The 11,836-nt window shown below is 34.9% G+C and overlaps 2 protein-coding genes and 1 long non-coding RNA gene across 5 annotated transcripts; 1 reads left to right on the plus strand and 2 right to left on the minus strand.

Moving 5' to 3' along the window:
• Window positions 1-1,335: 1,335 nt before the first annotated feature.
• Window positions 1,336-2,483, minus strand: LOC105804743 (uncharacterized). Its single transcript, XM_012637479.2, has 2 exons — window positions 2,117-2,483; window positions 1,336-1,821 (listed from the first exon to the last, which is right to left on the minus strand). Exons 1-2 carry the CDS (start codon window positions 2,380-2,382, stop codon window positions 1,731-1,733), a joined length of 357 nt encoding a protein of 118 aa, XP_012492933.1. The 5' UTR covers window positions 2,383-2,483; the 3' UTR covers window positions 1,336-1,730.
• Window positions 2,484-3,285: 802 nt separating this feature from the next.
• Window positions 3,286-5,665, plus strand: LOC128034867 (uncharacterized). Its single transcript, XR_008190929.1, has 2 exons — window positions 3,286-4,364; window positions 5,058-5,665. It is a non-coding gene; the product is annotated as an uncharacterized LOC128034867 (long non-coding RNA).
• Window positions 5,666-6,679: 1,014 nt separating this feature from the next.
• On the minus strand, window positions 6,680-11,310 carry LOC105804740 (probable serine/threonine-protein kinase At1g54610). Of its 3 annotated transcripts, none has more exons than XM_012637468.2 (8): window positions 11,162-11,310; window positions 10,357-10,830; window positions 9,791-10,075; window positions 9,373-9,690; window positions 8,912-9,139; window positions 8,664-8,764; window positions 7,973-8,087; window positions 6,680-7,318 (listed from the first exon to the last, which is right to left on the minus strand). In XM_012637468.2, exons 2-8 carry the CDS (start codon window positions 10,714-10,716, stop codon window positions 6,977-6,979), a joined length of 1,749 nt encoding a protein of 582 aa, XP_012492922.1. In that variant the 5' UTR covers window positions 10,717-10,830; window positions 11,162-11,310; the 3' UTR covers window positions 6,680-6,976. The 3 variants fall into 3 exon arrangements, with proteins under 3 accessions (XP_012492922.1, XP_012492924.1, XP_012492925.1); XM_012637470.2 differs by having other exon boundaries at window positions 10,934-11,257; XM_012637471.2 differs by having other exon boundaries at window positions 6,680-7,315; window positions 10,934-11,255.
• Between the last annotated feature and the right edge of the window lie 526 nt (window positions 11,311-11,836).

The following is an 11,836-nucleotide window of genomic DNA, read 5'->3' on the forward strand; positions in this document are numbered from 1 at the left end:
TGGGTTAGTTCTAGAGATTCTATAAAAAAGAGTAGATGTGAAAATAAATATCGTCGCAAAAGACCATAATTCTATCTAAAACTCATTATAATTGGATGCACCTAAGTTTGCAAGATTTTAAAATTGTCAATGGCATAATAATAACCATAAAAATAATAGTCATAATAAATAACTTATGTGATTAATATGGTATAAATATCATTGGTCACATACTTGATATACACCCAAACATTTCATTAAACTCTATCAAGATTCTATTAAACCGAAAGGAGATAATGCGGATATGAATCTAATTTATGATAAAATTGACACTGAATCAAATTTAGCATACAAAATGATAACTCTAATGGTTTGGATGATACTAACACATCTAGAAATAGAAGGCTTTTTCGGGATCATGATTAAAATATTTTATTCTATTAGAGATAAAAATAATTGAATTTACTGTATTATTTTATTTGTTTTCATTATTCAACATGTTTTTTTCTTTCTTACTTTAAAATAATGTTTATTTGCTGCATTTGTTCTTACATACTTAGCTTTTAGCTTTTAATAAAGGATATGAGAAATTATCAATGTTATATATATATATATATATATATATATATATATAATCGAATCACATGCATAGTATATTAAAAGTTTATTACTCCAATTACATTAGTCAATTCACATGATTGGTTAAATCAACTTGATCAACAATGATGCTCGAATAGAAGAGGCGTAATTGAGTCAAGCCAAACTTAAAATAGTATCAAGCTCAAACTCGAGCCCAACTCAAAATTTGGGATTCAATATTTAAACTTGAGTTTGTTTATCAATTTTCATACTCGAGCTCAGTTAAAATTGTTCATATCCAAACTCGAGCTTATTCATAATAAAAAATATTAAAATGAAAAGTCTAATTAAGCTTGTAAACCGTCCTAATTAAGTATTATGATACTTGAATTCTGGTTTTATTGCTTGAACTTGGGTCAATATAATCGAATTCGAATATTTTTCGAGTAAAACTCGACTATCTAACAAACACCCCAAGTAGCCTGGTGTCCACTGCAAATAAAGATAGTTTTGGGTAGGAAAAAGGTTAAAAATGTGTATCCCCCCATTCATATGTTGTCTAGTCTCCATTAAACTAAACAGTGTACAGTTTGAAACACAGAGAGCTTTAACAACTGAGAAATAAAAATATACATAACTTATAATCAAGGTTCCAACATATTGCAATTATTTTTCATCTAGGTTTTGTTTATTAGGAATGAATATTAACACAGTTTATAGTTCAGCCATTAAATACAACATTTTTTACTGATGTGATAAAAATTAAACTCATGCAAGAAAACCAAGATTTAAAGATCAATTTATTGAGAATGATTTTGTTATACAAATAATACACAACACGCTACGTAAGTCATGTTCGCCCCACGCGTGTGCTCCCCACTCGTCCTAGTTGGCGAGGCTGGTTAGCTCCCCAATAGTTCACCCATAATTTGGCAAGCCTTTGCTAGAGCATTTATCATGTAATTTATCTATGTTTAACACATCACATCAATGGACTGTGCCTTATATATTTATGGATGAATCGCAGACTGAAAAATAAGCGCTCAACAGATTTCATTCATATTAATTTCTACTACTAAAAAGCAAACAATTCTTACATAAATATTGTAATTAGATAGCAAGTTTAAACCCAGATAGGAGGTCTCTTTATGAAGGAGCAAGAAAGCATCTAACTATGGTGGTGGAGGTCCAGGTGGCCCAGGAGGACCCATTGGACCACCAAAACAGTCTCGAAACAGCCAGCAGCAGCACAGGAAGTTGACACTGCAAAAATAAACACAAAACCTTTCAGCATTCAAACAGATGCCCCATGCCCAACTAATCTTCTTATTTGGATATAAATACCAAAAATATGTGAATACGATTTCCCAAAAAAAAAAAAAACACAGTGTATTCATTTTCATATTCATATGCAACACTCATCTCAAATTAGAAAGCTTTACAACAATGTAGTAAAATATGAGCTTTTTGACACTCAGAACAACTAACCAAAATACCAGTTAAACGACTTGAAACAATTTTCATTCATAATTCAGATACAAAGTCCTAATTCACTTACCAAGCACCAATTACATCACAGAAGCCACCAAAAAACCCTGGTCCGACCGGAGGGCCGCCCCACCCCGGTGGTCCCCCTGGTCCGGGTGGAGGACCGCCCCACCCCGGTGGCCCTCCTGGTCCGGGTGGAGGACCGCCCCATCCCGGTGGCCCTCCTGGTCCGGGTGCAGGACCGCCCCATCCTGGAGGCCCTCCTGGTCCTCCTGGCCCTGGAGACCCTCCTGGTCCACCTGGCCCCGGTGGCCCTCCTGGCCCACCTGGTCCCATTTTCTCCCAAGCAACAATTAATGAACTTACAGAAGAATGGAGGGAAGGTAATAAGAAAGCTTGAAACTGGTGTCACGAATTGTTGGCAGTGATGGTGGGTAGTAGGGGTTTTTATAGTTAGTTAGCCTTAAACAAGGATGTATCTACCAAATCAGATTATGTGTGCCATATTTCTCCAACTGCCATTCTTAGACCTAACTTTCTCGAAAACTTAAAACTTGTTTTTTGGCATTTGATCTTGTTCCCCAGGAAGAGCAATCGATTTTCCTCATTTGACCAATTTTGACACGATATTAGGTAACCATGAAGTAAATGGGCATGTATCATCCACACTAGACCCAAGTCTCGAGAGGGGAAAAAATGACGATTTACTTTATAAAATTACAGTCTAAGCTTTGACTAGTTGATGCAACACAACTCACTCCTGTCGAGGATGTGAATTGTATTTTTACTGACACCTGATACGGATGTAGAATTAAAAGGTAAATTGGATAATTAATCGAATTAAATTACTATTAATTGAGTTATTTAATTATTTAATTGTTAATTGAATTGAAATTTTTTTAAAAAATTAATTAAATTAAAATATTTTGATTAGTTCAATCGAATAATTGAAATTTATATATTTTTATCTTTTGATTAAAATAAGTATAAAACTTATAAAAAAGTCACTTCGATAATATTTATTTATCTTGAAAGTTAACCAAAAATTTAAGTTAAGTTCTCAATTTCTAGCCAAATTAATCAATAATTAAAATATCAAAATACTATTAACTGAAATTTGATTTATTAATCGAATTAGATTAACTTAATCGATTAAGTTAATTTTAACTGAGGTTTTAACGAATCACTTCCCACAAACATCTATGCGTGTGAAATTTGTAAAACCATCATACTCTTTACCCTTATTCCCAAATCCCAAATCAGTTCCTATTTTCACCAAAAAACCGTGTCGTCACCGGTACCACCTCTACATGTCTAGCGCCATTGTCTGTAGACAGCCGTCTCTACTCCGGCGGCCAATCTGTCTCCCTTTTTCTCTGTCGCCGGCACCCATCACCTTTGCGTCGTCCCACTTGTTCTTCCATCAAAACACTATCGTCATTTCGGTCAAGGTGCTGCTTCCCCTGTCGTCGCCTTCTCCTCTCCAGCCTTCAACCGTTTCCGTCCCGCTGTGCCGCTGATCAATCTCATCCAATTCCGGATATCTTCTATTTCTATCTATACCAATTTCATTTCAAAATTTCGCCAAATGTGCTAACTATTGGAGTTTCTAGTGTTCCATAATCTATTAGAACAGCTTGTGTAACAAAAAGAACAGAAAAAAAAGTGTATTGGTTGGCATGTTTGACATAAATGGGCCTTGAATTATTCATTAAAAAACCAGCAAACACTAGGAGAGTTGAAGCCTAGCACACTAAAATAATGAGCACCTGCTGGAGTTGTTTGATGGAGTCATAAGTATTCCTTATTTTATATTTGAAATAAGTTTTAGGATACCTGATAATAAAGTAGTTTATAGGAATAATCCCAGGGTTAGGGTGTTCATCATTTCCACCTCAAGTGTGCACTGAATTCGGTGTTTCAACTCAGAGCTTCAAATTTAAGGGTTTGGAATTTGGTAAAGATTAAAAAGAAATTCAACATATAATAAATTTGTTCTCCATTTATTACTACTATTTTTTCCCCAAAATTTAACTTTGCTTTTCCTAATCTTAAAAAGCTAAAACCCCATTTCATCGATTCGGGAAACTGAAGTCACCAACAAAGTCCCAACAGCTCGCTTCATTCGAACAGCTCAGAGAGCATTTGTCTCTGCTGCTTCGAAAACCCTAACTAATGGCAGCCAATCACAAATCGCATCTGCATCTTCACTACTCCAATTTAACCCCCAAACCCACAAATCGCCTTTCACAGCCAACATCATCAGAATCCTAAGCAACGAGATCGAGTACCAGCACGACTACGCTCCTCCCCATCAGGTAACTATTTATTTCTATCAAAACGATTTGCACCCAAATTTTAATTTAATTCATTTACGGTCCAAGGCGGTAGAGAAGTGGATGAGAATGAGGGGAAAATACGGAGAATATGAAGTTGTGTTTTTGTTCCTAAGACTGGAGAAAATAGCAGTGGGGAGAATGTTGATATTTCCAAAGGTGAAGGTCATTCTGGAATGGAATTTTTGTGCTCAGCTTGGGCTGATCATTTAGCACGAGTATACGATGAATAAGAGTTATATAATATCTAAATAATATTAACCAAATAGTAACAATATAATATCGAAATGACAGCAAAGCAATAATAAAATAGTGACAAAACAGCAACAATTTTTTTTTACAAACTTGAGTTAGGTCAAGTCTAGCTAAAAAAACTTACACAAAGTCCGGTCCATTTAAAAATTGGGTTTTATTTTTTTGTTCAAATTTATTTTTTGAGTTTATATTTTTACTCAAATCTTTACACTTTTCGTGCGAACATTCGAGCTGACCCATGATCAGCTCTATTCCTAAACCATTTGGCCGGCTTCAAGCTCATTCTATAATAATGCCATGTGATTTTTTTTTTTTTTAATTTACTTTTATCTTCACTCAACACTTATTGTTGAGATTTTTGTCTGATTCATGTTCTGTTCGAAGGTATTATCTCTCTATTCCATGTGTTGTTTGAAACAGGTGGTGCTTTCAGTTTCTTGGGCTGAAAGGTTCTTATAGCATCTTTGACAAAACAATATTGTAGGCCACTGGAATGGTTATTTGGATATGGAGAACTTTACCTCTTTCATTATCTCCTTAAATGAATGGATTGTTGATCATGAGTAGTTTTATGGATAAGGATCAATGCTTTACCTTTACTAGATACTCTTGAATTTGAAGCTCCAATTCAGAAGGCTTATCAAGTTCATTTTATCTTGCGGATTGACTTTATACATGGAAGGCTCATTCATTTGGTGTGCTAGAAGATTGAATCATTCTTGTTCAAGTACTTATCTCTAGTTTTTATTTGCATTTTTGTGTTGAGATTTTCATATGCTCTTTAGTAATGAGAATTCTTGTATGTTGAACAAGAGAAGTGACATCGGGTGTATGTTAGTTGATTTATTCTTCTCTATTGGGACCGCATGAAGTCTACTTGTAAGGGAGTTGTTAGGATTTAGCCGATGAAAGACATGTATCAATTGGTTGATTGAATAAGATTATATTCTAAGTGAGACTTCGTAGATTGTAAGACTGTTGTGTTTGAATTACATTAACAAAATTTGATTTTATTGTTTTTTTTTCCATATTGCTTTTTAATTTTTCATGAGTCTGCGATTTCTATTCTATTTCACGTTGTAATGAACTTTAGTAAAGTTGAGTGTTCCGTTACCGCTTTTTAGAAGTGGTTTGAATAAAAAAAACACTTAGAGATTGCCTTTGTTTTCTTCAATCTAAAAATTGTTGAGGCGAGGTAATTGTTTTTTATTTCAAATTATTAGTTAGATACTCGAGTTTCTGAATTCATTGTTCTTGTTTTATTTGTATAGTTAGCTTAGCTTTGTAATTTCTAACAAGTTTTTTAAAGCTTATAACTTTTGTCTTGGTTTTTTTTTCTTTTAATTTTAAATATGATTTTGGAAATTGGTTTCAACAGATTGATGTTTTTCATATTGCTTTCTTTTATTTTAAAAATCTACTAATATTGGGGCTACTTTCACCATAATTCCCTTATTTTTTAATTTGATGAAATAAATATATACATAAGCAAAAAATAAAATGTATGATAAAAGTAGGAAAAAAATATTAAAAGTAGAATGGTACATTAATACATAACACTTACATACTAACACATGGTAAAATGAATAATATATAGCATCCCTCCTTTATATGACGCGTACCAGACATGAGCTATCTGTCCATGGCTGGTAGTGCCCATTGCCAATAAATATGGTTTGGGTGGGGATGTGGATGTTACACAGGCAAATATGTATCTGCAATTCTAAAGCATTCATTCACCAATGACATGAGTAGTAAGCATTGAAAAAATATCTGTAAAAAACATGAGAAAATCTCAAAAAATCTTTTTGCACCAACAAAATGAATGTAACATCATTCTTCACTGGTTTGAATGAACACGACAACAATCACCTATGGGATGAAATAAACACCAATATACTAGAAGGGAACAATTAACTTTAAACATAAATATCGGCTAAAGAAGAAATGGACTTGGAAGCATCTATTAGAGGTTTTTTTTCTTTCCTTCTTATGTTCTCCGGTCTCCATTAATCTAAACAGTGTACAGTTTGAAACACAACTTTTAAGAACTGAGAAATAAAGATATACATAACAGTGGAAACTTATACTCAAGGGTCCAACAAATTAGAGAGATTCTTTGGGGGCTAAAAAGAATAAAAAAGTAAAGGTAACAAAAAAATATATAGAAAAATTGATTTCAACCCTTTAACAAAACAATACATGCTTCTGTGACAAAAAACAAACAAGAACCTATTAAATATACTTGCATTAAGTAGCAGTAAGACTCCATGAAAACGATATCAGCAAATGCATTCAACCACTTTCATAAATCACTTTCTTACGTATGCACTGAGAGTTTAAAGTATGCTTTTCTTCCCTTTAACACGGGAGTCGCCACTTTTGTCCTTTTCGGATCCTGTAGGAGGTTTAGGTGGTTCGCGTGAATCGCCTGCAACATGCTTCTTTCGCCTTGGAGCACCCATGCTAGTAGAGTCTACCAATGGACCAGACCAAGTTTGAATCGGCTCTTTTGAATAAGTAAATGATGTAGAGCTGAAGGGGACATCTGGAGGAACAAATGAAGGATCAATGTGCTGTGATGCTCCTAAAGGAAAGCCGAGTGCTCCATCCTGGTGTGGTGGAGGAAACTTTTCGCTTTTGCTCTTTGCATTCGCATGGGTTATTAAGCGCCTTCTCTGCTTCACAAGGAAACCTCAAATTAATTAAAGATGCCATAAGACTTAAAAAGGGAACCAAATGCCAACTGCTGCTAAACCTAGAACCTCTTGGAGTAGACATCTTACTATATGAATTAATATTCGCAAATACTCTAAAGTAGATGTTACAAAAGGGGCAAGCAACTAGACATAGCTGCATTTATATATTAGACTAAAATTTAAGCCCAATTGAAATGGGACAAGATCTTACTAGGAAACTATGTTACTCGAACTCTAGTGTGAGTGCCAAGCACAAGCATGTGTCTTTCACTGTCTTTCACAGATATGTTCAAAATTTTCTTAGTTTTTGTAATGGGAGGGTCATATCCGCAAACCCATATTCAGATATGAACCGAATACAGGTAGCAAACATGGGAACTTCAAGAAAACAGAGGAGTCCGAGCAGCATAGCTACGAATAATGAAATACAAACTTGCAATGCCAAATCTCCATAAGTAATTGTGCATTCATTGTGTATTTAACTTCCTATCTACCAATAGAACCTGCAACAACTTCTGCTATCAAATCCTAGTCATCTATCTTTAGGGATTTTTTTTTCCCAATGTAGATATGCAACCAAATGCATCTAAGCCAACACGATAGTTGTTGCTAACAAAAGTAAATTATCACACATACATCAAGATTAGACTGAAGCTCAGCATTGGCTTCTGGAGCAGGAATTGCCCTTGCACGATCACGTGTCCTTGTCTTTCTTGCACCATCACCCTGAGCTTTATTAGCAGCTCTGAGCCTGCACAGTTACACCAGAAAGAGAAAGGGTTCATAGAAAATTAGTGGAAATATAATGGACAGGCACATGCCATGGTGCTTTCAAACGCACATTTAGAGTGTAGTCAAACTCAAATGGAACCAATGAAAAATGCAGAATGATGACTCAACTTTGAACACATGGCAGTAGCTCCACATTGAACAATCCAAATATTATTGCACATGGTTAACAACACTAGAGTATCTACCCCTACCAGAAAATTTAGGAATTCCTAGGGTTCTGACAAGCTTGACCATCTACATGTAGGGGAGAATCTTTAACACGTTCCAGAATAAGAAAACAACATCCATAAAACCTGAATATCTTTTCAAGCAAACCGCATTAGTTTGTACGCCTCTCTCCATTTCCGAAAGTATATGGGTAAGGGGTTTCCAAAAGGGAAGGTGCTTAAGGGTCCATATCATTCTTATGCATATGCATAGAAGTCAATATACCATAAATCCATCAAATTGAAACAAACAACATTAATCAGCCAGCACAGTTTTGTAGAAGAGCCAATGATTCAAGTCAACAGAAAGCAAAAGCAAAAGAATTGACCTTCGAGCTTCATCGTCTCGTCGTTTTGCATCCATCTCTTTGCTGGGTGGGTATTTTGGGAGGCTGGAAGGTTCACAAGCATAAGGTTCGGTCATAAAGAACTGCACAAGAACAATAAAACGGTGTTAAAGAAAAAGGAACACTTCTAGAAATGGTTATCTTCATAACAAACCAATCTTTAGATATAAAAGTTAAAAGATACCAACAGAAGGTAGAACCAGAGTGTTCACAGAAATCAAACAACTCACTTCACTTCGCAGTGCAGAAGTGGCAGTCAGACGTTCAGCTGGATCAATTGCAAGAAGAGTGTCAATGAGGGGCAGCGATGATGCTGGAAAATCTTTAAATGTCTCTTTTATGCATCTTTTATATGGCTCTCGAGGCTTAAATAAGGTTGCATTTGGCAACTTCGATTTTTTCCAGTATTCATCTGATGGTGAACCACATAGCTTGTATATTTTATGTAGTTGCTCTACCTAATCAAGCATAAATAATATACATATAGTTAGTAATAATAAGTGGTAGTACAACTACGTCGAATCACCTATTCACGTTCAACATTTGATACTGTAATTTCTTGGTTGCAATAAAGTAGCAATTTTCAAAAAGTTAGTGATGCCCAAACATCCTCCCCCTATAATCTTGCAGTCATGTGGACATAATCTAAAGAATGTTAAAATGAATAAACAGCAAATTAAGCAGAATATACCTCCGTTCGACCAGGCATAATGGGCTTGCCAGCCAAGAGCTCAGCTAAAATGCATCCAGCACTCCAGAGGTCCACACCAACACCATAATCTGTAGCTCCAAGAAGAAGCTCAGGGGCTCGATACCAAAGAGTAACCACCCGACTAGTCATTGGATGCTTGCGGTTTGGGTCAAAGAATGTCGCTAACCCAAAATCAGCAATCTTGAGTACTCCCCCATCATCAATAAGAAGATTTGAGCCCTTAATATCACGATGAAGCACTCCGCGGTTGTGACAGTGCTCAAGACCAGAGAGTAGTTGATGCATGTAGCATTTAACCTATAACATACATTATAACCATATTTCTTGAGTCACTACCTACCTAACCAAGCATGTAAACCATGGATTTTACTATAATAAATCACAAGTTGGAGCTTACCTGTGGTTCTGAAAACTTTACTATTGGGCTTGCCGCAAGCCCAGCCAAATCATGCTCCATGTACTGGAATACCAAATACAAACTACAAGACATCCTCGAAGTAACTAAACCTTCCAATTTTACAACATTGGGATGATCCAACCTCCGCAATATGAGAATCTCTCTAGCCATGAATTTTACACTCTCAGGTTCAAGATTATCAAACCGGACCTTCTTTAGAGCAACAATTTTTCCTGTTACCATATCTTTAGCTTTGTACACATTGCTATATGTTCCTGAGCCAATCTACCATCAACAAGGAATGGTAAGTATCCGAATCAACATACCAACTTCAAAAGTATCCAATAATGAAGAACAAGACCGACAATTAAACTGCATTTGAGATGATGTAACAAAAGGTAAAAGTTTCAATATGTCATAGATTAAACAAAGAACAAAACTACAAATCTAAAATAGAACAACAAGTTATATTCACTATTATTTCAAAACAAACTGAATTTTGCAACATCATTACTAAACAAGGATAAATAAACACAAAATATTGAACAAAAACAAAAACTGGCTACCTTATCAATCTTCTCAAATGTATCAGCCTTCCGTGGAATCCACCCATTAAGTGCCTCGCCACAGGCATCCGACAGCCACGAAGGCCATCCCGCTGCCACCTGCTCTCCACGCGAATGCTTGGGTAGGTTACTCAACCTGGGGTTTGGCTTTGACCTTCTTCTTTCCCCCTTTTGTTTCCTTTCCCCATCAGATTTTTCCTCCTTTTGGGTACCCTCATTTTCAACCCCTACAACACTAGCATCAGTCTTCGCAACCGTAACATGCTCTACTTTCCTATTAGATTCAAAGCTAGCATTCCTACTCGCTCTAGACTCTGAAACAATCCCAGAAGATACCTCTCTTCCGAAAACACACCCCATTTCTTAAATCTAAACCTCATTTCCCAACATATTCCAATCTGGGTCTTCCTCTAATGAACAATTAACCACCCACAAATCAAACAACTTCAAAAAAGAGTGATCAAGCTGATAAATCTGCAAAAAATAAAAATAAAAATAAAACCCAAATAAAACTAACAATCTAAGCTATTAATATCAGCTACAATTCAACTGAGCAATAATAATAATAAAACCCTACCGTTTGACTGCTAGATTTGAGAAGTTCAAGATTCAGCTAAAAATGAAAAAGCAAAAAACCTTGGGGTGGAGTAAAAAGGGTGGAAATTTGAGAGGTTTTAAAGAAGAAAGTTATGGAAGTCAAATCAAAAATGATCTGAAAGTGCACCAAAGAGAGAAAGTGGGAGAGTCAGAAGAAGGCTATTTCTTGGTGTTGTTATGCAAAGAGAGAAGAAAATTTGATACTTACTTTGGTTAAATCTGAAACAGAACAGAGATTTCTTTCATTTCTTTCATGTTTTCTATTGGTAAAATGGTTTTTTGCTCTCTTCGTTTTCTGCTGTTTTGGACTTTTCTTTTATTTTATACCAAATAAACAAAAATTGAGAGTAAGCGTAGATCTAATTATTGTTTTTTGCTCTTCTTTCCCTTCAATTATATTTTATTTTTTGGTTAAAATTTTAATTTTCGACTTTTATTATTTAAATTTTTTCTTGAGAAAAAAGTAATTTTATAATAAAAGTGAAATTCCAAACAAAAATTTAAGAGAAGAATAAAATTATTAAATATCTATTCTTTTGACATAATATTTAAAATTAAGCATAACATTTTTCCAACCAATAAATAGTAGGATAATGCAGTTCAGCGCAACTGAACTCATCTCCTCATGCACTGATAACAATACTCATGCCAATCGAATTAAGACTCAATGCTAAATTGAATGCTAATTAAGTATAAGTTACCAATATATATATATATATATATATAATTTTAAAAATAATAATGGTGTGGGTAATTATTTATGGTTGAGTATTTTATTAATGATAAAAAAGAGTAGAGTATTGTTGAAGTATTTGGGAGTATTTTAATTGGAATTGCATTAAATAAGGGAGGATAAGCTGAAAAAGGAGGTAAGGTGAAATCA

This window comes from Gossypium raimondii, chromosome 11 (assembly GCF_025698545.1).
Source record: "Gossypium raimondii isolate GPD5lz chromosome 11, ASM2569854v1, whole genome shotgun sequence".
Taxonomy (NCBI): Eukaryota; Viridiplantae; Streptophyta; class Magnoliopsida; order Malvales; family Malvaceae; genus Gossypium; species Gossypium raimondii.

What these genes read in the sequence shown, in the direction of transcription:
- LOC105804743 (XM_012637479.2), bottom strand. Translation starts at nt 2,382, where the DNA reads ATGGGACCAGGTGGGCCAGGAGGGCCACCGGGGCCAGGTGGACCAGGA. An exon ending in TGTGATGTAATTGGTGCTTG is followed by an intron (nt 1,822 to 2,116) that starts GTAAGTGAATTA and finishes TTATTTTTGCAG; the next exon opens with TGTCAACTTCCTGTGCTGCT.
- LOC105804740 (XM_012637468.2), bottom strand. Translation starts at nt 10,716, where the DNA reads ATGGGGTGTGTTTTCGGAAGAGAGGTATCTTCTGGGATTGTTTCAGAG. An exon ending in CATTTGAGAAGATTGATAAG is followed by an intron (nt 10,076 to 10,356) that starts GTAGCCAGTTTT and finishes TGTTGATGGTAG; the next exon opens with ATTGGCTCAGGAACATATAG. An exon ending in CGAGACGATGAAGCTCGAAG is followed by an intron (nt 8,088 to 8,663) that starts GTCAATTCTTTT and finishes GTAACTGTGCAG; the next exon opens with GCTCAGAGCTGCTAATAAAG.